The following is a 24,371-nucleotide window of genomic DNA, read 5'->3' as shown; positions in this document are numbered from 1 at the left end:
TTATTATCCTAATTTATTTAAGTTTTGTACCATTCCATTTAAATGATTTTTAGTGACTCTTTAGTGAATTTTTCTCAACTGACATGAAGTTTAATAATGTATGTTTATTCCAGCAAAACCAAGATCTACAAAGTGACCTAGATACTCTCCGTGTACAATTTGCGGATGCCCAAACGGCGTTGGAGGAAGTTGGTGGAGCCCTTTTCTCCGACAAGCTGAGGGTGGCGGAATTGCTGGAGGCCGCTGAAGGTGGTGGCAACGGCGGAGGTGTTGTGACGGAAGATGGATCTGCCAAAAACGGTAACAGGAAGGCCGGATGGGCCAGCGATAGTCAGGCGGCCAAGTGCACGGCGTGTGATAAGGAATTCAATTTGACTAGAAGAAAGGTAATGACAATTAAAATAATATTATTACTACAGTACTCTCTCAGTAATCCTCCACCGCCACAGAAAAGTGTCCAATTAGTGAAAGCGGCGGATTATAGTGCATACATATAAAATATGGTAAAAATTAAAACAGGTATTTTGTTAAAATAGTTTTTTGAGAAATTTGTACTACTAAATTACGGTTTTATTTATAATATTATAATATCAAGTATTTACTAAATTACACATATTTGTGAACTAAGTTTATTAACTAAATATTAAACAGTAAATCATTTGACACAACCATTTGTTCAGTGAGGCAGATATTCTTGAATGGCTTAGGATTCCTGGCGTTCCCTATGACTAAAAGCTTCATTTTGTGTGTCCCGGTTGCATTGGGGTTGCATAATTGTGATGCGGTCCTTGGGCACTTTCCTCCCTGGTACATTACTTTCTTCCGCGATGTACTTACGTTTTACGAAGGAGACGTTTCCAAAACAAACCCGTCTCATCTGCGTTGTATACTTATACGCGGCGGACTACTGAATTTGACAATCGAATACCGGCGAATTATAGAGCTCGATTTTGTGCTTTCAACTAGTAAAAATAATGGCGGATTATAGTAGTTGTCGGATAATCAAGCGGCGGATTACTGAGAGTATACTGTATATGCAACACCGGAATCCTGACGATATTAATAGAGAGGATGTCATAGTTTCTGGTTTTCTCACTAACCTTATTGGTTATGGCTCATTTTGTAACTTCGTCTTTGGCCATGTCCTCATTCATTAGCTGGAGCATATGGGCATCAAACGACGCCTCAAAGAATGGGGGAGATTCTACTGTATTTGTATATAATTGGTACTAATTGTATATTGTTGTGCCATTTCAGCATCACTGTCGAAGGTGCGGTGAAATATTTTGCGGCGCCTGCAGCGAAGGATCCATGGCGCTGGAGGGACGATCGAGACCCGTCCGTGTCTGCGACAACTGTCGGAATATATTATCCAACGCGTGAGCCTCATCCGCATTGCCCCAACAGTAGAAATATTTTAACCAAATTTTAACATTAGATGTACAAAATTGTATTTAATATGAATTATGATTTAATATTATTATCTTGCTACGCATTAAGTTTTAACTTTGCATGAAGAAAAGTTATTCAAATGATATTGTTTCAAGCATTTTAAAAACTGTAAGGTTTCTTTGTTAGTTTAACAATGCTTTCATTGCGAATAATCGGATAAAAATATGCATTAATTATATATTACATAACTTCTGGACACAGCATTGGTAGTCAGCACTCTGTCACCGATTGAAACAACCAATTCCAAGACGAGCACGGAAAATCTTGTGTCATTATAAAGACATATTTTATAATACAAAATAAATCTTTCTCTAATTATATTGTAATCACATTTTTCTTTCTAAATTATCGTAGAACTTGGATATTGTGACAAATGTAGATCGCAAAATGTTTTAATTCCTTCCAAATTACAAGTCAGTTATGAACTCCAATTGAATGTTTTAACAAACATATTCATAAGTTGAAATTAAATGAATTATGTATAAGAGGGTGCTCATTATTCGTTAGCCGAGTCCCCGCAGTTACGAATTTGCAGGGAAATGAAAAAAAACTATAAAAACACAAAAAATACAAGCGGAATAGCTCACAGTCGTCAGCTGTCACTTTCAATCTTCCCATCCCACACTCCTACGCTATTTCTGTCTTTTTTTTTCTAACCGTGTTCCTATTAAATCTATTTACTATGTAATTTTAGTCCCCGTTTTAAGTGGATTCACTTTAAGAGGTATTTTTTCGAACCCAATTACCCTCGGATAACGAGAACCCCCTGAAATTCGAAAGAGTACAGAAATATAATTAAATTTATTCAAAATTTTAGAAGGAACAAGTTTAAAATTACGCTATAATATAGCTTAAAAACATTTTCTTATAAGTATTAACATTGTGTATTAATTATAATATGATATGATGAGAAAAGATCAAACATTATAATGACGCAGACATTTTTCTTGCTTAAGGCCAAAATTTACGCATTTATAACCTATTAGTAATACCACACCTGTACAGATCTGTGCACATTGCCATTTGTTACATGTTCGCAAGTATGTTCCCACAGCGAATACACGCCAAACGACTTTTGCGTGATCCTAATAGAAGTCAGTATTTCTCTCACACACAAAGGTATTGCCTAAATCTCGCAAGGCAAGCATGCATGGAGATAGAGTGATATGACGCAATGTCTAATATAAACATACAATATAACTTAGTTACCGCATAACTGGTACAATTGCTCTTATTTCCAAGTTTACAACTTTCTTATTTTTAATTTAATGCACAAATGTGAATATTGATTAATCATTCGTGTATTACAATATTTCCGTTTATGGTGTGAATATGTTGATAAGTCTAAAAACAATTCTCAGGGCAGCTATTTGTAAGGTTGGTTTTCTGTGGTAAATCAGGAATGTTTTTAATTTGAAGGGTTGTTAGTCTATAGCTAAGTGCCAAAAAATTCTATAACAAGTTTTTTACTTTAATACAATCTATATGCCAAGCCTAATGATATTCTGAAGGGTCTAAGTTCCTAACTCTACCATTTTTGTCACACAAATTCATTGCAATAGTACCCCCCCTATACATAGAACATTTCAATATTGTCCATGTTTAAATATTTTATTTTTCATTGTTTATTCATCATATTATACTGATTGATGTTCTTCTGTAACTTTGTAAAAATATAAGTTTTCATATATGTATGGTTTTATTCTATTTTACAACGTTTTTATTAGCTCGTATTCTTGTTTGTCCGGTGGTTGTTTGTCCAGTACAAATCTTGCAATCGATTTTTAACTAACTTCCCGACTAGCTAGACATTTGAAACTTTTAGAATATATCAGAACACGATACCAATGCATTCATTTAATACTTTTAGCCATCTTTAAGCAGAATTGAATTAGTTAATTCTGTTTTGTACGGAAAGTTATTTCAGAAAAATCTGTAAAAAGTAAAAGACTATTATTGTGTTGCTAAGGCGGTGGTCCTAGCAACTAAATTATTAATATATACGTGCGTTACTATGGAAATCAAAATAAAATGTCAATTTAAATTCAGTAATTTAAAAACGTTGCATATAAAAAGTTCTTTTTATCTTGTAATTATTTTGTTATATTTCACATTTCTGGCACTTAGACCCTATAGACTTTCGACCCTTCAATTTTAGTTTGTTGAGAATTTACATACATTTTAGTAAAATTTAAAAATATCCATAAACATATAATCTGATTTACCGCAGAAAGCCAAACGTATAAATATCTGCTCTGAGAATTGACATTTTTAGACTTATCAACATATTCACGCCATAGATGGATTTAATTATTTTTAATATTCTAAACCCGTACATAAATAACAATAAAAATGTGTAAGTATACAGCCTACCAAATACTGTGTACATTGACAGGTCACTTTGAAGTATTTATTATTGAGTCCCAGAAAGTTATATAATAAGGTTTTAAATCAATGTATGGACTCAAAACAATGACATGGCTGAGGGCAATAATATTATAATTGTTATATTACGGTAACTAACCTCATTATATATTTACAGTACTCTCTCAGTAATCCACCACCCCAAAAACCAGACAAGTGTCCAATTAGTCGAGGGCATACTGACAGAATGCATTATTTCAGTTTTTGTTGTTTTTCTGTTTTAAATGCCAAAATGTATACAATTTTACGCTCTACGTCCTGGTAAAACGCACAAAGGCATACGATATAATGGTGAGAAAATAGAAACATTATTAAATCATATTTTTATTTTTTTATTCTAATATAAAGCATGATAATGACCTAGTGTGTTCTGCGTATACAAAATACAGGACTTGTAATATGTCGTATATTGTGTTTGCCATAAAGTTTAGTCTTTATAATGTAGAAAAAATGTTTTTAAATCATAAAAAAATCTATGTGGGAGAACGCTTTGAAAAAAAAATTTACGTCCTTTTTGCGATTATATCAGAACTTGTTTTAATGAGTTAATGCTTTCTGTCAGTATACCCTCGTAGTGAAAACGGCGGATTATAGTCCATAAATACAAAATATTGTAAGAATTACGACAGGTATTTCGTAAAAATAGTTTTTATTGAGAAATTTGTACCAGCAACTTACAGTTTTTTTTATGATCAAAATCAATTGTGTATTAAATTATACATATTAATAATTATAAACTAAGTTTATTAACTACAAACATATATAGTAAACAGTAAATCACTTAACACAACCACTTGTTCAGTGTTGTTTGTGTTTATCTGAATATTATTGGAAGACTGTGTCATCTCGTAATTTATGCAACATGATAAATGTGTAATGTTAATGGTAACGCATCAGTCCCGGCAAGTGCATCTCCTGATTTAACTGCATGAGCTGCGGTCAGTTGACAATTATTGCCTTCATCCGCAGAATCCAAGCCTCTTGATGTATTTATGAGCTCGTCTTCAGTCGGAAGTGGCTCAGAACTTCTGCTATCCATTCTTCTAAAACATTTCGCGTTAGCTCTGAGTTTTCAGTCGCCCTCTGAATCAATTCTTCTAATGGAACTAAGTCTTCCGGTTCCCAGTTTTCATCATCTTGATCCATGGAGGGCCATAGCTTTTTTCACGATTAAATTATTGCTTGTCCCGGTAGGTTGTTCCACGCCTCAGCTACGTTAAATGCGGTGGCAGACAGCTGATATAAGCACGCAGCGGACTATTGAATTTTACATACGAATACCGGTGAATTATAGAGCTTGATTTTGTGATTTTAACTAGTAAAAATAACGGCGGATTATAGTAGTTGTCGGATAATCGAGCGACGGATTACTGAGAGAGTACTGTACTGTTATATCTCTTCTCTAGATTTCTCCAGACACTATATGTATATATATATAAATAAATAAATAAATTATATTATCTGTAAATAAATAATAAATGATATATAGAAAAAAATAATACTTCAAATACAGTATTTTTATATCAAATACTAGATTATTAAATGAGGCTTCTTGTAATACATACAGAAGTGCCATTAAAATTTTGCTAACTTAGTAATTTTCTAATACCATTTTTGAGACAAAAACAATATTATATTATTTATATTTCTTTGTTCAGTTCCAGCATTCTGGGTCAATCTGTATGTCTCTTTTGATAGTAAGAAAATTAAATTGAACATTTGTTTTAAACAACTTCTCTGTGCTTTTAGGAAAAATGTATAAATCTATATGCAGGCCTATTCTAATATATCACTTATCATAAAAAAAGAGCTAATCGTGATAAATATATCACATTTATCACTTTAAGTATTCTGGCGGTTAATTATGTAAAAAAGTTATCTATCTGAACTGTCATAAGGTGATATCTTTTAACAGCACCTCGCTTAGCCGTGCTAACTTTGAGAAGGAGGCAGAGTATGTCAATTTTACATATTGAGAATTGAGACTCAAGATCCGACTGTTTTGCTGCAATCACAATGACATGACTAAGAAACTTGTAGGTTATGTTGATTCGTCTGATGTGTCAATACAAAATTCTTGTGTTCGGCTCACTACCAACTAGATGGCGCTTGTTCGGTCTTGTACGTTTGGGTTCGGCATTACGAACATATCCGAATTCGACCGACATGCCTACCAATCTAAATTTTCGCCGTATTATGAAATAGAGATAGCGGCCGATAACTGTTTTGTTTATAGAATGCCTTCCGTGGTAATTTTGACCAATGAAAATAACGGATACATGCTAAAGTGAGAACCGTTAAGAATAGACCTGCTGGTACTTGTAAACAAAGAGATCGAGCTATTAAAATAGGTAGTAATACAAAATTATATTATGTATGAGCAATTACAAAACGTTTTTAGTATGGGTGAATTGCTAACTATAAAAAAATTATATTCTATTTTAAATAAAAAAGAAAAGTGCAATATACTGTTGATGTCTTGCTTGCGTACTGTTATTTGAAGTTTTACGTGATTGTCTATCTAAATAATGGTAGTACGTTGACAGTTTCATGTAAAACTCATTTGTTAAGATCTCACATGATCTGATAATGAAAACTGTGCATTTTCTGTAAATTAATTTGACTATTGTGATAGGATGGTAAAATAATAATGTATCCATCGAATTCTCAAAATTTTATCGACAATTGCCTTACAAAATAATATTATGTCATGTAAATTGTTTAAAGTCTACATAATAGATCTGAAAATATTTATCCGTGTAATAGAATTATTAATTGTATGTACAACTTTATATTAATTGAGGTATTATCAAGGCCGACTATATTCTGTCTGTCACACTGAATTGCGAATTACGATGGTAGAGCTAGTCGTTGATTATCTTCTAATGAAATGCGGAAACATGTTCACAATAAATGAAGACTTTCGATTGCGTATTTCGTTAAAACAGTTTCATGTCACGGCCTGACTATAGTGGGCCTTGGGTATTATGTATAATGTATTGTAATACCGTCAGTATCGTAATACATATTCAAAGATGAAATTCTCATTATTTTGATCTTTTTTTGTAGCATTTTTTTTATTTATATCAATACCATAGTTCAATAGGGAAACAATTCAAAAGTTTATGATTTCGAATTAAAGATATCGTTTGATGTTGAAAGCTTTTACCATTTTAATATAGTGGCGAGGGGTGGCGATAGGCTGTTAAGATCCGGCATAAATGGTGTGCACTAAACTTTTTCAGTCAAATTGCAGATAGTGTGTTGGTTAGTTTTTAAAATTCAATTAAACCCTGCGTAAACCAAGCCGTAATAGATAATAGACATAAAATATTCGTCTTTCTATAAAATATGTAAATATATAAATTATGTCATTAAATCATACATGATTTTAGATATTTTATAGATAGAACAATATTTTTATCTATTATGGCTTGGTTTAGGGAGGGCTTAATGAATTTAGAAACTTAATTGATACTATCTGTAAAATGTATTCTTAATTCAGCGAAAACAAATAAGTATGACTGAAAAGGTGTGCACTAATTCCGTTGGATCGCCCATAGCATACCTAAACTATTATGGTTTGTTGAGGCAGGGCTTAATTGAATTTTAAAAACTAATCAGCATCATCTGCAATTTTTTATTTTTAGTTCAATGAATTTAGTTCAGTGTGACTGACAAAGTTTTTTAGTGTGCACTATTTATGTTGCCTCCCTTCGACGTTGATTATTATGTACCATTAAAAGTTTTACTATATTTTAAATTATTATAATCTAAATTTAATATTGTCATCTGTACGCTATTTTACTAATGTTCTCTCAGGTAACGAAACCAAAACTGTTATGCTAATCTTGGTATAAGCTCAAAATGGTTAATTTATATTATATTCTTCTGGGTTAATCTGGGTATAAGTGTTTACATTTTATTATACCTACTAATGTATTAAAATTAGACTTGGGCTATGGTTATATTTCATCTCTACGTATATAACGTATCCCATAAATTTACACACCTGCAGCTTTATTCAAACCAGCTACGAGTGTTTTAAATAATGGTTGTATCCGTGATAAAAGATATCTCTATTCAACACATGTTCTAATCTGCGAATGGTGATGCGGGTCATGATGTTTGTCGTGATCATTAAATTCATAATCGTCTTATTGTCAAATAGTATATAGAAATCGTATTAATTACATTGTGATTATGTTTATATAGCAAAACCTCGATATAACGGACAAAACATCCTGTTAATGTTATACTTGCATGTTTATATTCAAGTGTCACTGCGTGTAAACAATGTTCTGCGCATGATAATGATGTCATACCTGGCTGCTAATTCACACAGCTGCACAGCAGCTTAATTTATTTACTCGAAGCGAATGGATGCATTTATTACTCCATTTAATAAGTTTACAATGGTTATAAGTAGATGAAGGTAACCCTGGGTATCATTACTGAAAGTGAAATAGCAGTATCTTGGAAAATGAGGATGGAAGTGAAGATAGCGAGGAAGAAGAAACAATACGCCCAAAAACAAAGTTGTCAGTGATAAGATCGCATCTCGATGATCTAATAACCATTATTGACTATTCGTGTTTAAGTTATTTTTCATTTATTTTAAAATTGACAGTGATTTTCTAATGTCAAATGGTTCATGCAAGTTCTTTGATTTTCATTCAATAACAGAACAGTATCATTTTAGTAGTAAATCATCTGTCATCTAAAAATCTGTTGTCATTTTATAATTCAAAGCAAATAATTGGGTACATAATTAATTTATCCCGTTGCACAGTCGGTGGGACTGATTACCGCACCGCAGATTCAAGTTGTGCTGAGTAACCAAGGTGATATTTACTCGCTAATCTCGGTAGATTGAACTCGCGTGGGTACACTGAATAAAGCTGCTGATTAAGAGAATTTGAATTAAGTAATTGCTTTACTGAAGATCTTTCTTTTTATTTGTAATTTTTATTGTCGTTAGGTTTTAATTGCTTATAAATTATTTATTACAGATTTCTTTTTACTCAACTATATGCATTTTTTTAATAATTTTATTAACATGATAATGTTCTTATATTGTCTTTTTTTTCTAAATGTTTTTTTTATTATATAAAATAATGATAAGAGGTATATTAGTGGTGCTTACGATAAATGAGACTTATTGGAAGCAAAAGCAGCGCAAAGTCCCATATAGTTCCATTGAAGTATGTTGCCTTTGCTTCCAATAGGCGCAAATGTTTGTCCAATCATAGTGTGATGTGATATTCAAAAATAAATTATATTGAACTGTTTGATTGTCATTCAAAAAATCTTTTTAAAAATTCCTTTTAAAACAAAAATTTGTCAGTTTTAACTCTTTTGGATCTACAAGGTTTACAAGATAGAACAAAAGTGTTTTTAGTCAGAGATGTCTTTGATCTATTCGGCATAACGTTTCCACTTAAATTTTGTATGTGATATATCAACGGTTATCACATCTCGTGAACTCGTATGCTGGATGCATCAGAACATTCAATAATAACAACTGACAACCTACAAAAACATTGTGTTAATTATTACCTGACACTTGTAGCTCCTTTGAAAGAACACTCGACAAAAAAGTGTGTAAATGTACAGAAAATAAAAGTTCTGGCACGTGGCACATGTCAAAATAAATGTGGGAAAAAAAAATATTATTAGTAATCGATCGCGATATAACGAATCTGCTCTCCCCAGCCTCACAATGAACCAGGGTTACCTGTTTAAGTAGTTAATTTATTTTTTACACTATTATCAAACAATAATTATTATTCTTTCTGTGCGTATTTAAATAGCAATTAAAACGTTAATGTGTATTTATTTATTATTATACTGATTGTTGTACACACTGTACAAAAGGAAAATCTGTAAATGGATCTAAAATTGATTATTGTATTGAATTATTTTAAGAATTTATTGTATATAATATTGTACCATGTTGATGATCACAATAAACTTTATAAATTTATATATTATTATGATGGATATTAAATAAATTGAATGAAATTGACAAAGCTTGTTTTATTGAATATATACCTATAAGAAAAAATAGCCTGCAGTTGCGTAGATATCTTTTATGGAAATAGTGTTTGAAGAAAATATTTGGGTGTAAGCAAATAATGAAACAGTTTATGTGGTAATTCTTTTATTTTGACAGTAAAACATAATTTATTTAAATACATTTATATACAGCATTTCATTTTTCTAAAAAACACAAAATAATTAATATAATATAATAATAATATGTATGTTACCCTACATTGGAAACCTTATTTTTCAAACAGAATTTCATGCAAAAAATTACATTCTGCTAAATGGTAATTAATGTTTTATTTTGGTAAAATAGAGTGCAGTGGCACACGATTGGCTATAAATATAATATATACACGTTAAAAACGATTGTCGTAAAATACTCAATGAAAATAATAATATCTACTATTCGTAAATAAAAATTTAAACATAATATCATTATGATAGCTATTATTTTAGAATGTTTTTTTAATTAAACATTTTGTTCTACCGTTAATCATCACAGATTATTTCACGAGTCATTGAAATCTCAGCTGTTTGACATAATTAATCAGAGTTCTCAATAATTAAACACAAATTAAATAAATCTTCTATTAAATTCAATATTTTAATTTAAATTAATTAATATTAGTCGGTAGGAAAATACTTGAAATATAATATAACATTTCGGATCTAATTATGAATAACCAGTGCCTTATTGTATGATCAGATTAAAATATAAGAAAATACAGAGTGCGACAGAAGATACGAAGCATTTTGATTATTAAATATTAAATTTAACCGGTTCTATGCCTTCAGGAAATTTTTTCACACTATGATGCCGTGATCGATAGGCCGCACATACAAACTTTGCGAGTTATCTCATCCGACTTTAAACTCAAATTACTAGTCACTGCCGATTGATTTGCATAAACTAAATATTAAACACACAGTGACATCTGTTTGAATAAATATGAAATACTAAGCAACAAACTATCGGTATTACAACGATTTAAGTAAGAGCTTCGCTCTACATTCAATGCGTGTTGTTAAAAACCTGCGGTCAGTCAGATTACTGCCATACTAATATCGTGAGGCATAGAAAAGGTTAACAAACTTAAAAGTACATACTGAAAAACTTCAATCTATCATTTTCAAAATAACCATTGTGATAGAAAAGTGAGTTAACTCCATAAATTTTATCTTGAGGTATTCACAAAAACTTTCTGTCATACGAAGGTTTGTAAGTGAAGGGTACAGGAGAAGAACATGTTTGTCACACAACATAATATATCATACTGAGATATCATTGTAAAGCCAATGACTAAAAGGAGCCGGTTTTTGTCTGGCGCTGCTTATAGCGCTCAACCGGCATTTCACAGGATCAGACTTTTGGTTTATGATTCCTACGCACTATCAAGAGTGTCAAGTCTGGCGTGAATGTAGACCATAGACAATACATGTTTTTACCGTGAACGAGATGGATATTTCTTGGTTTTGGCCTGGATGATAATAATTTTCAATGCTCTATAATGCTTTGACTATTTCTGTTAATGCCGAAAACTAAATACCATCTTGTAGAACTCGGTTAAAACAACGAGACTGCATTGCTAGTTTAAAAAAATCAAAAATCTATCATAACATGTTCAAAACCTGAACCCTTCAATTAGAGAATATTTGCATTGATAAGCATATTATTGAGTTTAGAAATGCGAATAGCGAAATGCAATGACCATTAACACATTATAATTGTTAGAAAAGCATAATATTTTGTTGTTAAAGTTATCAGTTTTAGAAGTAACTTTATTATTTGAAGTGTTAAAAGAACAAACATTCTCAATAGAATTTCAAAAAAGTGGAGATAACTGACTGTAGAACGAATACTATCATTTGAACTAAATGAGAAAAACTGAAGATCATCAATGATAATGGGTATATATATAAAATCAAAACGACGAGAGTGTCTTGAATTCAAGAGACATAAAAAAAGTACATAACCATTCTGTTATATGCCAGAATAGAACTCAATAGAAGAAGTGAAACTAATTTAAGATTTTTTTAATGAGATTTAATAGCAAAACATTTAAGTATAGTTACAGTACAAACAGTGAAGGCCTAAAGACATTATTATGATAGACTTGTGAATTGACATAATAAAATAAATGTAAATTTAAGTCAGAGGAGTAATTCGAACCCGTAATCCATGTATAGAAATGTAGATAGTCTAACCTCGGCTCCATAATAGATTTAAAAGTCGATAATAACATTATTTGTCTGTCGGCAATCAGACGTTTCCTCTCGCAGACTTCAGGGCTATATTGTACCTTCTGCGTAATAATATTTACCCAATTACTGTAACCAAAAATTATCTAACGTAATAATTACGACCTTTTTAACGGTTGAAATGTGATTGCGCGGACAAGTCCTCTAATCACTTATTACACGATGCCATACTTAATTTGTTTGTTTTCCCCGAAGCTTCCTTCACTCAATATCCAAAATGAAGACCTCCCGAGCATCCTCACACTGGAAGAGGAGTGTCAATAGTTGTGTGCCGATGTGAACACTGCTCTTATTTCATTTTTTAAATATGTACACACTCACAAGATTTCTGGGTTTCCACCGTGTGTCCTTCTGCCTACTTTCCTCTACATTTCGGGCTCGTTGCAGAGGCCATTATCAAGAGATGATATTATGTTTTATGATGAAATGTAGTGTAGGTATATGAATGTAAAAACGTTGCTCTGAGAATGTCAAAAGGAATCCGATTAGCTAAGAGCAAACGTTGCTAAGAGTATGTGTCAATCGTTACGACCAGAGATACCGGCTCGAATATTGGATTTTGCTGATAGTGCTGGAACCCATGACGTTTTGAACCGTAATCCATCATCCCTATTAATATTTTCCGGGTTTCTATGGATTTCGATGGCCTCCTTTACCAATCGTGAGAAATATCCCTTATTCTAACCAAATATCTTGGTTTCAAAGTCAAATTTGTGTCCTGTATCCATCGAGTGCTTGGCAATTGCTGACATCGTGTAATGTTTAAGTCGGTATGCCCTCTCGTGTTCACTCACACGCTTGCCTTTTGCCTATATACTTTTTCGGGCATCCACAACTGCTTAACTGGTATACACCTGCCGTGTCCAAAGGCTGTGAGTCCTTTACTGGTCTTAACATATTTCGAACCTTTGTCGAGAATATTGTTTCGATTTCGTGTTTTCGAGCCCGAAACGTTGAGGAAAGAAGGAAGAAGGACACACACGGTGGAAACCCAAAAATCTACTACGATAAAAAACAACCGTGAAAGCTTCAAAAATTATATGTACATACTCATTTAAATCTCAGCATCTCAATTATTGGTTGATTCCAACATGAACGTGATAGCTTTAAGTCTTTCTGTATTTAAAATGTGAAAATAAAATAATAAACAGCTTGTGTAGTAACAATAAATGTGCCAAACTTTTGTAGAAAAGAATCTCATACGTTATAATACAAAAGAGATATTTAAATTTTATTGCTTAGGTGTAAACAGTTTTCAATAATTATTATTTTATACAACTTCGCTATTGAACTATCTATCTATAAAATTAGTTCCTCTACTCTTTTTAATATAAAATTCCATGCGCGCTGCAGTATTTTCTAAATGAAATAAAAATCTTAATGGATAACCTGATGATGAATTTTTTTTACAGTAATAATATTACATGAGAAACCTATCCAAATATTCAATTGTTCAGTGTCTTTATTAATTAAAAATCTGATTAAAATCTTGTGCACTTTCTATTTTAATTAATATCTATATAATCAAATGAAACCTCTCATTGACAAAGATAATTAGATAATAAAAGTCAATAAAACAAAGTAACATATCGACTGTAGAAAGAAAAGGGGTGTAATCTACACAAATCAAATTTTACAGGAGGCGCAAAAACGTATTTTGTTATGGTTTTCGGTCAAAATTAAAATACAAAATAGACATAACCTTGAAGTGCATGATAATTAATAATTTAGTTTTTATATTCCTAATCTGATATTAATTCGACACCTCCTACGTAAAAGGCCTTAACTGCGTTTTTAGCTATTTTGACTTGATTGCCTTTTATTAAATAATTTTAAAGATAATACTACAATGATAATAAAAAAAAACAAAAATTCAATCAATATATCGATCAACTAAAAAATTATGATTTCAGCATTAAAAATTAACGTTGTGGTGTCATTAAAATTTATTAAAATCGTACTACTGAAAAGTACCATTTTGCAGATACGGACTTATACGTAGAAGGTGTCGAATTATTGAGTTTATTAAAACAAAACAACTTCTAGATAATAAATCAGCATTTGCAGCTTACATCCTTTGGACACAATAATATGTATTAACTCATGTCCAACGTTATTATGCAATAAAATCTAACTTGAAAAAACTGAGGGTTACGCCTTTTTTCATTTCTACAGTCGAATTATATTTAAAAAAAATTTTTTGGTCAATTATTTCCGATTCTAAACACAATATATTTTGATAGAATCGACTGATTTAAAAGAATTGTTTACTATTAAATTTTGATAATTAAAATTAACAATATAAAACTTCCAAACAACCAGACCAATTATTATATCTTAAATAAGTGTTATAATTTTTGTACACCCTATCAAACATAAATACAGTAATATTTTTTTGACTTATATACATTATTGTGAACTCTTTTATGTGAGTATTTTTATATTTGCTAAAGAGTTTTACATTGTTTTTTTTTTATATATTATTATTTTAAATAACATTAATCAGTTTTCAGTATATAAAATATAGCCAGGAAACACACCAATATGCATCTCACCAATGAATGATCTGGAAACGAGAAATAAATATATAAAACATGTTGAAATAATATTTGTATTATACTCACATGACATCTTTTAAATATAAATCGAAACTTTTAATATTAACCAGAAATCAGTAAAGAATTAATACGTGGGGGTTACTGCCAAAAGTTGGTAATGCTTCAAATACATTATCATTATGTTACTTGCTGTCACAGTAAGCTGCCGCTAAAGGAAAAAATAGTGTAAGGTCATTTTTCTTGGTATTTAAAACGTTATCAGACTGATGGTCCTATCCCGTAGCACATTATGAACCTTTAAACGAACATTATTAGTTTGTAAAATCTGTGTAACAGATGCTGTTAGTTAGTTTGAAAAATTCCTTAAACCCTACCTAAGCCAAACCTTAATAGATAAAAAATATTCTTCTATCTATAAAATATCTATTATTATAATATATGATTTAATCACATAATTTTGGATATTTTTTGACTATTATCTGACTTGGTTTTTGTAGGGTTTAATTGAATTTTAAAAACTTACAAACACTATCTGCAATTTCTAGTCTTAGTTCTTTGGCCGTAGTCAAATATAGGTACTAATTTTTCTTTATAAATTTGCTTTCCCACTTAATGGGCCAATGTGCCGTGCAGTATGGTTAAAAATGGTAAATTAATGTCATTCTGATGCCCTGTCTTTTTTAATCGTGGGAATCTATACATATAAATTGTAATAACACCATAATAGAGTATTATTTTAAATGTCCTCATTCTAAAATTTGATAATGCAGCCATATTTTGATAATTTGTTTTAAAATTATTCTTTTATCAATAAACGCATTATACACTTAATTTAATGTTCACTTAAAACATACCACATAAGCGGAAGTTCGATAGTTTTGACGGCTGCCATGCGAGAGAAAACGATGCAATAGGCTTCATATATGAGCGGTTGGAAATAATAACAATAATTAAATATACCCTATGTAATTCGTGCGCAGTCGAAAATATCTCAATCTATGCTATTTCAAGGTTAAGTTGTTCCACTATAACATTACACAATTTTCCAATGGTGTTTGTAATTGCAAACATATTGCATTATTTGCTATAATAATATATGTATTTTATCTCACTGTCCATTCTTTCCCATTCGATAAAATAATCAGAGGCAAAAAATGAATAAAATATAATTTACCTATACTTAGTAGATAAAGATATTACAAATTCTACATTTCTAATGATTATACAGCATGCGTGTGCCATGAATAAACTGTCAAATAAGCAAGTTATGGGTTATTTCTTTCAGAAAATAATACTTAATTGCAGTTTTGTTACCATTTGTGGAAGCAGTGTTTCCATTTTCGGGTTTGGCACTGTACGACTCGACCTCGTCCAAGAATTGGTAGCTGGCCTCGAATCCGGTGCCGTCGAGCCTGTCGTTTGAACGGAAGGTCACCCTGAAGAACTTCCGGTCTGACTCGATGTGGAACTCCTTCAGCTGCCCACAATACCGGTTGTATTTTCTATCCCTCGCCATGAAGTTGGAAAATTCTACATAATCGCTCGCTGAAATCGCCTCGCATCTGAAAACAAATGGTATACCCTGATGTTAGTCGATTGATTGATTGAAATTATGCATTGAAATGCAAACTTTAAACTTCTTGGTAATGGCATCTACATTCATAAATAATATGCAATTATTAATCCTTCTTGTGGGTCTATTCTATATACAAGGCGGCTACTGGCAGTTGTTAACGGTAGTTTATCATATTTATGTATTGAGGTAGTTAATTGTTACAACAAGGTAACCGTTGAAACTGTCAAAAAGTGCTATGTTTTAACAGCCCCTCTTTTGGCTGTTAACTTTTAGAGAGAGATAGACAGTTTTGACAGGTTAGATGGCTAACTTATTGTAACAATAATTATAATACCTCGTCGATAGCTGCCGACAGACACCAATAGCCGCCTTGTGTATAGCAGTGGCGAAGACTCCATACTAGGCGATTATTTAAAGCCTACCTTCTTAAGAAAAATATTTTTTAATTGTATATTGACATATTAATTAATATAATCACATAATAATATATTTAATATGCCCAACGACATCTATCGTATAATTGTCATAATAATTTTACGATCTTTTCCACTATTTCAAAAAGCACCATTTATGGCATGTCTCGAAAGTTTAAAAAAAATAAGCGACATCTCGTTTCGCTTCACATATTGTATGGATTACGTTCACGTGAATCGAAAACTTTTTTATATGAAGTTTGTTTCTCATAATTTCAAGACGTCTACGGTGGCCCATATAAATTGGTAAGCTATTTAAGGAGCGCTTATATTTTACGTAGGTGCACATTTATTCAAAATAATTTATAAGATAATTTAAAAAAATAATTTATATGGGATTCAATCACATATAAATATTGATTGTTGTTAAAAATAATAAATAATTTATCTCGTGATTTTTATTTGTCAGTACATTTATTCATAGACTAAGACAATTTATTCAGCCAATTATGTAAGTTGAAATCTGATATTGTATCTAAGTCTGTGTTTTAAATATAGAAGTATTTTAAAATATTATCTAGTTTACGGGTTAAATTATAAATTGTTATGGAACAGATTCACAACAACGGATATTTTCAATATATTTTGAGCGTATCTTGCGTTTATATTTAAGAAAATACATAATTCAAATGAATTGCATAATTTTATACCATCAGTGAGCTTTTGAAATTTCATCGGTTTTTGTGTACCTACCTATTCAACAGTAGTTATGTCGGATTATCTTCTTATTTCCCGTAAATACATCTAACAAGTGTGCTTTCTCCACAGCCTACCTGTTTCCAAAAGTCACCCTTCGCCACTGGTGTATAGAATAGACCCATTGGAATTAGAGATAGTAAACAAGTCTTTTTTATAGGAATATTATTTGACTGTAATTCTCACATTTAAAATATATGAAAAATTATAGCGCTGTCTAGTAACAAAACAATTAATAATCTTCAATTCCTGAGAAGATTATAAAGAACATAATGTGTGTTTTTGGGAACCACAGAAATTTCAAAGCCACCACTGACTTGATTTCGAGTTTATGTCATGTTATTGTCATTTTCGCTCTTCAGCAGAGCACAAGGATCTTCATTGGAAAGGTTGTTAGCTATTCACTCAACCTATTCGATCCTTGTTCCGCAGGTGTCAAACACCGATTAAAAGAACATGTAATTTTTGCCAGATGCGGAATTGAGCTCGCACTGATAACTTCAGAGACACACACTAAGTACATCACTATTGGGCTAAGTAGAGTGGAGCTAATATTTTATTTAAATAAATAGAAACTTGTATGCGTACGGCAAGACGCCATCAATGTCGAAGTACGTAAAGTGCAGATGAACTTTTTCCTTCTGCGATCCATGGAAAAAGTAATGGCACTCCGTATCCCTGGGATACGAGCCGGGATAGTTGGGAGAGCTGAAGCTTCCATTTCTCGTCTCGGAACTATTGAAAACAAAGGCACACGGAAACTCTGGCAACTGCTTACCAGACGTCACACCAAAATCTGAAAATAAACGAAACATTGCGATGAAATAAATATTATATATAATTTGTAAATATCCGCAATATATATTTGTAAAATCCAGACGCGCACACAATGGGGGAATTTTCGAGTCGGGTTTTCGAGTTCCCTACAGAAACTGAAAAAATACCTACAAAATTATTTAGGTAAATGGAATATTAGTCCTCATTCTTCGTCCTCAAGTCATGGATGATTTGGCTGTCAAGTTGGCCCCACTGCTCTCGAAATTCTACGACACACAAGACCTGTGGCCACTGCAAAACCCATGGCACTCATAAATAGGTGTAATGTTTGGTTTAATATTCCGATGTGACATGTCTAAAAGACAAGACAGCGTGGACGACATAAATGTACTCTAACAATAGTAATAACTATGACTGTTAAGCCATGCGCATTCAATATCTATTTGTAAATGCACCAGGTCACAATAACTTGTAGGTGAGTTATTATACCTGCAGGACAGGTTTTTATAGCTAGACTCAGTGTGCGGAGTGTCTGGGTATGGAGAATGTATCAGCATTCAGCATCCATATTATGAAGCACTGATCGCGACCCTCTTTTGTGATAGCCAAGTAACATGCGACCCTTCGCCATATTGTATAAATAGTAATTTTTATTAGTAACAAAACACACTAAAATAATTATAAAATAAAATTCTACTTGTGAAATAACTCCACAGGCGACTTTTTTTTCTATTAGAGCAAATTTGTGGTGTGTTGATCTCACTTAACAGAATCACTGCTGACCTTTTAATTACCTTTTAATTACCACATTTAAATAACACTAACTACTCAAAACGCGCCAGTCGCGGTGTTAGCACTAAATGAGTCTGGTCGGCCTGCCATGCCGGGCTCCCCTAAGTCTGGGCCCACAGGCTAGAGCCTTGCCAGCTCCCTCCTTGTGAGCCTATGAGGTTTATGTCGCTTTGTGCACTTAAGTTCACAGTAGTCGAAAGTGACAGTGTGCTCTATATGATTTTGGCACATATATGTGCATCTCCATAAGCAACAGTGACAAAATTTCCAACCTTCTTGAGTAAAACGTAATTAAAAATAATTACAAGATAAAAAGAACTTTTTATATACAACGTTTTTAAATTTTCTGTTGAACCATATAAACTTGACTTGACTAGCTTAAACGATCAAAAAAAATTGTACTTGACATGTCATATTGATTTCCATAGTAACGCACATATATATTAATAATTTAGTTGCTAGGACCTCAGACCCCTAACAACTAATAATAGTGTCGAAATAACTTTTCAGACAAAACAGAATAAACTGAAAATGAATTCAATTCCACTTAAAGATGGCTAAAAGTATTTAAAAAATGCATTAGCATCGTGTTCAGATATATTCTAAAAGTTTCAAATGTCTAGCTAGTCGGGAAGTTAGTTAAAAATCGATTGCAAGATTTGTACCGGACAAAGAACCACCTGACAAATAAGAATACGAGCTAAGAAAAACGTTGTAATAAAAGAATCTAAGCCAAAAGAAATATTTGCGTATTGAATCAATTATGTTCAATTTTGATTTCAGATAATATATTATTAGGTAAACATTATAATAGAATTGTAATGGAAATCATTGATACATCCTTTACATTTATTATGTCGTCGTCATAGATGAAGAAATTCTTTGAGAATTAAAAAATGTATTGCAATAATTATTATTACTTACTTTCGGTGAAACTATAAATTGCTTTAAACCCCCTTATGTAGGGGGAAGAATATATTCCCCTTAAATCAAGCATCATTCTTGGACCGTTCGACATGATTGGTTGAGGAACTGTCGATCCGCAGAATGAGTCGATTTTCTCTCTCCGCCCGTCGATGTAGACGTATGCTTCCAGGGCATCAATGTTTTCACATCTAAAAATATAAAAAATACCTATAAATATTTTGATATAATAATATAGAAAACAAATGTAGTTTGGAAAATTAATGGGCTTTATCCGATTTGTATATGATATTATGCTCAGTGTTGCCAACTGTCATGCCAGACGGGGTACGAAAACAAGCTATTTGGCAAGAAAAAACGCTAGATCTTGTGAAAATAAAATTGAAAGTAAATTTATTTATTCCACCAAGAACGAAGTCAATACCTTTCCTTTCACGTAATAATGCAAAAAAAATGTGTACAGGACCAGTATTATAAGTAAGCCGGTTCTCACATCAAAACCCGTCTCGTCTGCAACGTGTCAAATACATCGATGTGACATCATCATTATTCACAAAACACAAGTTGCCAAATGGAGCTCCGCAGATTGGTTGATTGCGATTTTTTAGTTTGAAAAAAACATCTAATATTGCAATCAACAAGTTGCATGCTTCTCGGGCTGCAAGTCGAAGACGCCAGGACGCACACGAACACCTACAAATTGGTCATTAATATACTGGCTCGTCGATCGTCGCATCCAAATATCTATACGTTTCGAAGGTTATGTGCGACTGTCGCTAGGTAGATGTGCGTGATCTTCATATGCAACACCAGATCGGCATTCTTGGAAGATTTATGGCTGTGCGGCAGACGAGGTAAGTTTAGATGTGAGAGACGGCTTAGTCTGTTAATTTGAAAATCTCCAATTTTTTGATATAACAGGAGATGTGATGAAATTTGTAATTCAAATATTTTCAATAAACTTTAATGTTAATGATATTTTAATGTTAACGGAGCTGCAACAATATTCTAAATATGTTCATGTTTGTAACAATATGCTAACAAATTTGGCAATAGATGTTTTAAATAAAGGATACTACTTACTCTTTAACTTTTTCCTTATTGTCCCAATAGTAGAGACTGAAGTCTTGAAAGATTATTTGAATTCTCTCTTTGCCGCGGCCCTGAAACTCGTACCAGCACATGGAACGCTGGGGATAGGGTCCAGGGTAATGCGGTGATGAAAATGTTCCATTCTTGGTCGTATCGCTGTTGAATACAGCGTCACAACTGGATGCTGAAAAAGAAACCATAAAGTTTTATAAGCTGAGTATTCAGGATCCACCCCAAGCCTTTCCTATCAAACTACTGTAAGTATGATGTGTATTCGCTTATATCACAGCCATATGCCTTTCTTAAAAATCAGCTTGGTCATTATTTATGTTGGGGGCATGTTACAAGGTTTCATAATATCCAGGGCTCGAAATGGAACGGAACGCACCGGAGCGCCGTTCCGGCTCGTGAAATTTGTAAAATTATCGCTCCGTCTCGTGGAAAAAATATGTTGACCATCTGAGCTAGATAGGCCATAGAATAGAAAATCTAACACACTTATTTTTATAAAATACACATACGATTTGATGACTATGTAAATATCTTCAGAAAATTTGTCGAGCGCTCCGGTTCGTAAACTTTTCCATTTCGAGCGCTGATAATATCAATATTTTGCATGTTTTTTTATTGTGTAAATTCTTGACATTGCTCCATCTGTTTATTTATCTTAATCTGGGCCAATCATATTTTTTTCGCTAAGTGTGGATTGTGAGAAATGTTTGTCATTATTTGTTCAACTTATTAGGACTGTACTCAAATATGTCTATAATATGAATTCGCCAGATGCGAATATTAAACCATACCCACTTACTCAACATTGATCGATACCCTAGTACTACAGGGAAACAACTCAAAATTTCAAGGTTTTGAGTTAATAATGCCATGCAATGTAGAAAGGTCTTATCTTTATAATTCAATAAAAAAAATTATCAAAAAACTCTTTAAAAGGTCAAAAAATTAAATAACACTTTCAGGGATTAATCATTAATTCAATTATAAATGGGAATGTCTTAGTTAGCTAAGTTCATTTGAACTAAATAAAAAAATAAACACATATAGGTAGGTACTTAAAAAATCAATTTGTGCAAAATTTGCAAACGCCATTATCTTAGAACAAGGTATTTTGAGTTGTTTCCCTATAGAACTAGGGTATTTAATATAATAAATACCGAGGTAGGTACCGTCCAGTTTTTAATTAAATAAATTATTATCCAAAACAAGGAAAAAACAATATATTTTTACCTACCTATATAAAAACGTAAAAATTACTATAGAAATTCTGTTACAATAATATATTGCATTAAAAACTGTACCTAGGTATCTAGGTAAAATATTGTTGCCATTATTTTTTATGTGTGCATAATTTATAATATTGGCGCTAATTATTAATAAGTTGTTAGTGAAAATGTAATACGTACAAAACAGTATTACAAAAAACTATGTTAAAATGTATCTACAATTTTACATTTGACAGCGCATTTATTTAGACTCTGCACCAGTGTCGTCCCGTGGGGGTAGGCAGATTGAGCGTTGCTTGGGGGCGGCAGTTACTCGAAGGGCGGCAAATCGAGAAAAATCATTTGGTATATATAGAAATAGCTAAGTATCTAAACTTAATAATAACGAAAATATCTTTCCGTTAAAAAAATTTGTTTATTGGTTGGAAACAAAATGTATTAAGTAATTAATATAAAAGGTTGAACAGGACTGTAATGTTTTTCGGGTTCATGATGTCTAGTTTACTTCCATTGTCCTTTGGCGTCCTTGGTGACCAGAAACGACACAAGCGGATTTGCGAATAATGACAGTCAATATTTTGTTAATAATCTATCCATACAACATAAATATCTTAGATATAATAATTGGAGTCATGAAAGGATGATAAAATAATATACTGTATAAAGAATGAGTCAGCATTTTGGCGCTGCCTAGGGGCGGTATTCTGTTTAGGGACGCCACTGCTCTGCACGAGCACTAATTATTAATTAATAAGTCTTGTACGCATACAGATTCTTTGAAGTGAAGATCTCTATAAAAACCTACAGATTTTGCTTGGTCTTTCAAAATTATTTTATTGAATGAGAAAAACATACGTATCCTCTTGCGTCCTGAGGTACACATATGTGGACGTTATTTAAATATTTTTTAGTAACGATTTGAATGGATACTTGAACCGCATTTGACTACAGTGGTATAGATAGTATATTTTTCTACCACTAGAGCAAAACACTAGCCTATGTAGTTTTAAAATAAATTGTTATTTTGACTTTGAAGTTATGGATATTTGCACAAGACAAAAATGGCGGCTAAAAAAGTCAACTCTGACAAGTAAGTGCTTTTAATTAAATATTAATATTTATTTATATTAAAAACCAATGATGTATTTAGTTTCACAATGAATCATAGTAATATTCCGTATACTTTAAATTATCTTTACACTTTTGTAAAATATTATAATCATAGTTTCAAAATTCGGTACACACATGAGTAACTCAGGTCTAGAGTGATATATTTTGACATTAGTATATCTGATTTATTGAGGTTATGTTTTTTGTTTACATTTAGACGAATCCTTGAATAGCCAGCATATTGGTGATATTTTGAATGATAATGATGTCGAAGTTGGTGGAGGATATAACCCTGACGACAGTAATGATGTTCACATTCATCTCCTGGGCCCAGATGATGACTTTATTCTGGAGAACCAGTGAACTTTACTCACTGCTAGAGGCTGAGATACATCCTTCAAAATCACAATCCAGGATCCTATCCTGGCTTATGAAACCATAAGGTATCAATGCTCATATTATATTACTTTATCATTTAGTCATAAATATCAAACTTATCATTTTATTAGGCAAGTGCATGCACTGCTAAAAAATCAATTAAGTACCAATTAAATTGATACAGTTTGTGATGAAAGGGCTTTGTGATCTCCATATTGAGGATTCGATGGACAGAATAATTAATATACTTAATATACCTAGTGATTAATACTATTGGCCATTAGTATTTATATTCCTGGTGTTGAATACTTAATAAATAGGAATAAATGTATCGATTAATTCATAGTATTGTATTTTCTATTGTTTCAGTACGCTGAGCCTAATAAGACGAATGATGTTGAGCTGAAGAGTTCAGTTCATGGCCATATATGGTTTATTGGGTGCTGGACTCCAATTGCTCTATAAATTATTCTCCATGTGGGGAAGTGAATCCTACCTATCTGATGAAGATACGATACAATCTCAATGCAACGCTGTGATGTTACTTTGGCTTCACAACAACTGCCCTTGT

The 24,371-nt window shown here is 32.1% G+C and overlaps 2 protein-coding genes across 3 annotated transcripts in view; one reads left to right on the top strand and one right to left on the bottom strand.

Annotated features, from left to right (window-relative positions):
- The window catches only part of LOC147073198 (RUN and FYVE domain-containing protein 2-like), a 32,139-nt gene extending 28,760 nt beyond the window's left edge, over nt 1-3,379 (top strand). For both annotated transcript variants that reach the window (XM_085945064.1, XM_085945063.1), the window contains exons 13-14: nt 114-386; nt 1,258-3,379. In XM_085945064.1, the coding sequence (XP_085801190.1) occupies nt 114-386; nt 1,258-1,383 (399 nt within the window). In that variant the 3' untranslated portion in view covers nt 1,384-3,379. The remainder of the gene's footprint in view (nt 1-113; nt 387-1,257) is intronic.
- Nucleotides 3,380-14,626: 11,247 nt separating this feature from the next.
- The window catches only part of Sol1 (CUB domain-containing protein Sol1), a 1,020,319-nt gene continuing 1,010,574 nt past the window's right edge, over nt 14,627-24,371 (bottom strand). Inside the window, exons 10-14 of the mRNA XM_085945617.1 lie at nt 21,066-21,258; nt 19,983-20,173; nt 18,078-18,285; nt 16,059-16,306; nt 14,627-14,752 (exon numbers count right to left, since the gene is read on the bottom strand). Coding sequence (XP_085801743.1) covers nt 14,685-14,752; nt 16,059-16,306; nt 18,078-18,285; nt 19,983-20,173; nt 21,066-21,258 — 908 coding nt within the window. The 3' untranslated portion in view covers nt 14,627-14,684. The remainder of the gene's footprint in view (nt 14,753-16,058; nt 16,307-18,077; nt 18,286-19,982; nt 20,174-21,065; nt 21,259-24,371) is intronic.

The sequence above is a fragment of the Rhyacophila brunnea genome, unplaced genomic scaffold (genome assembly GCF_057557595.1).
Source record: "Rhyacophila brunnea isolate RB1 unplaced genomic scaffold, BYU_Rbru_1.0 scaffold_18, whole genome shotgun sequence".
NCBI classification, from domain to species: domain Eukaryota; kingdom Metazoa; phylum Arthropoda; class Insecta; order Trichoptera; family Rhyacophilidae; genus Rhyacophila; species Rhyacophila brunnea.
Note: the sequence above shows the minus strand (reverse complement) of the source record. Positions and strands in the feature narration are given on the sequence as shown.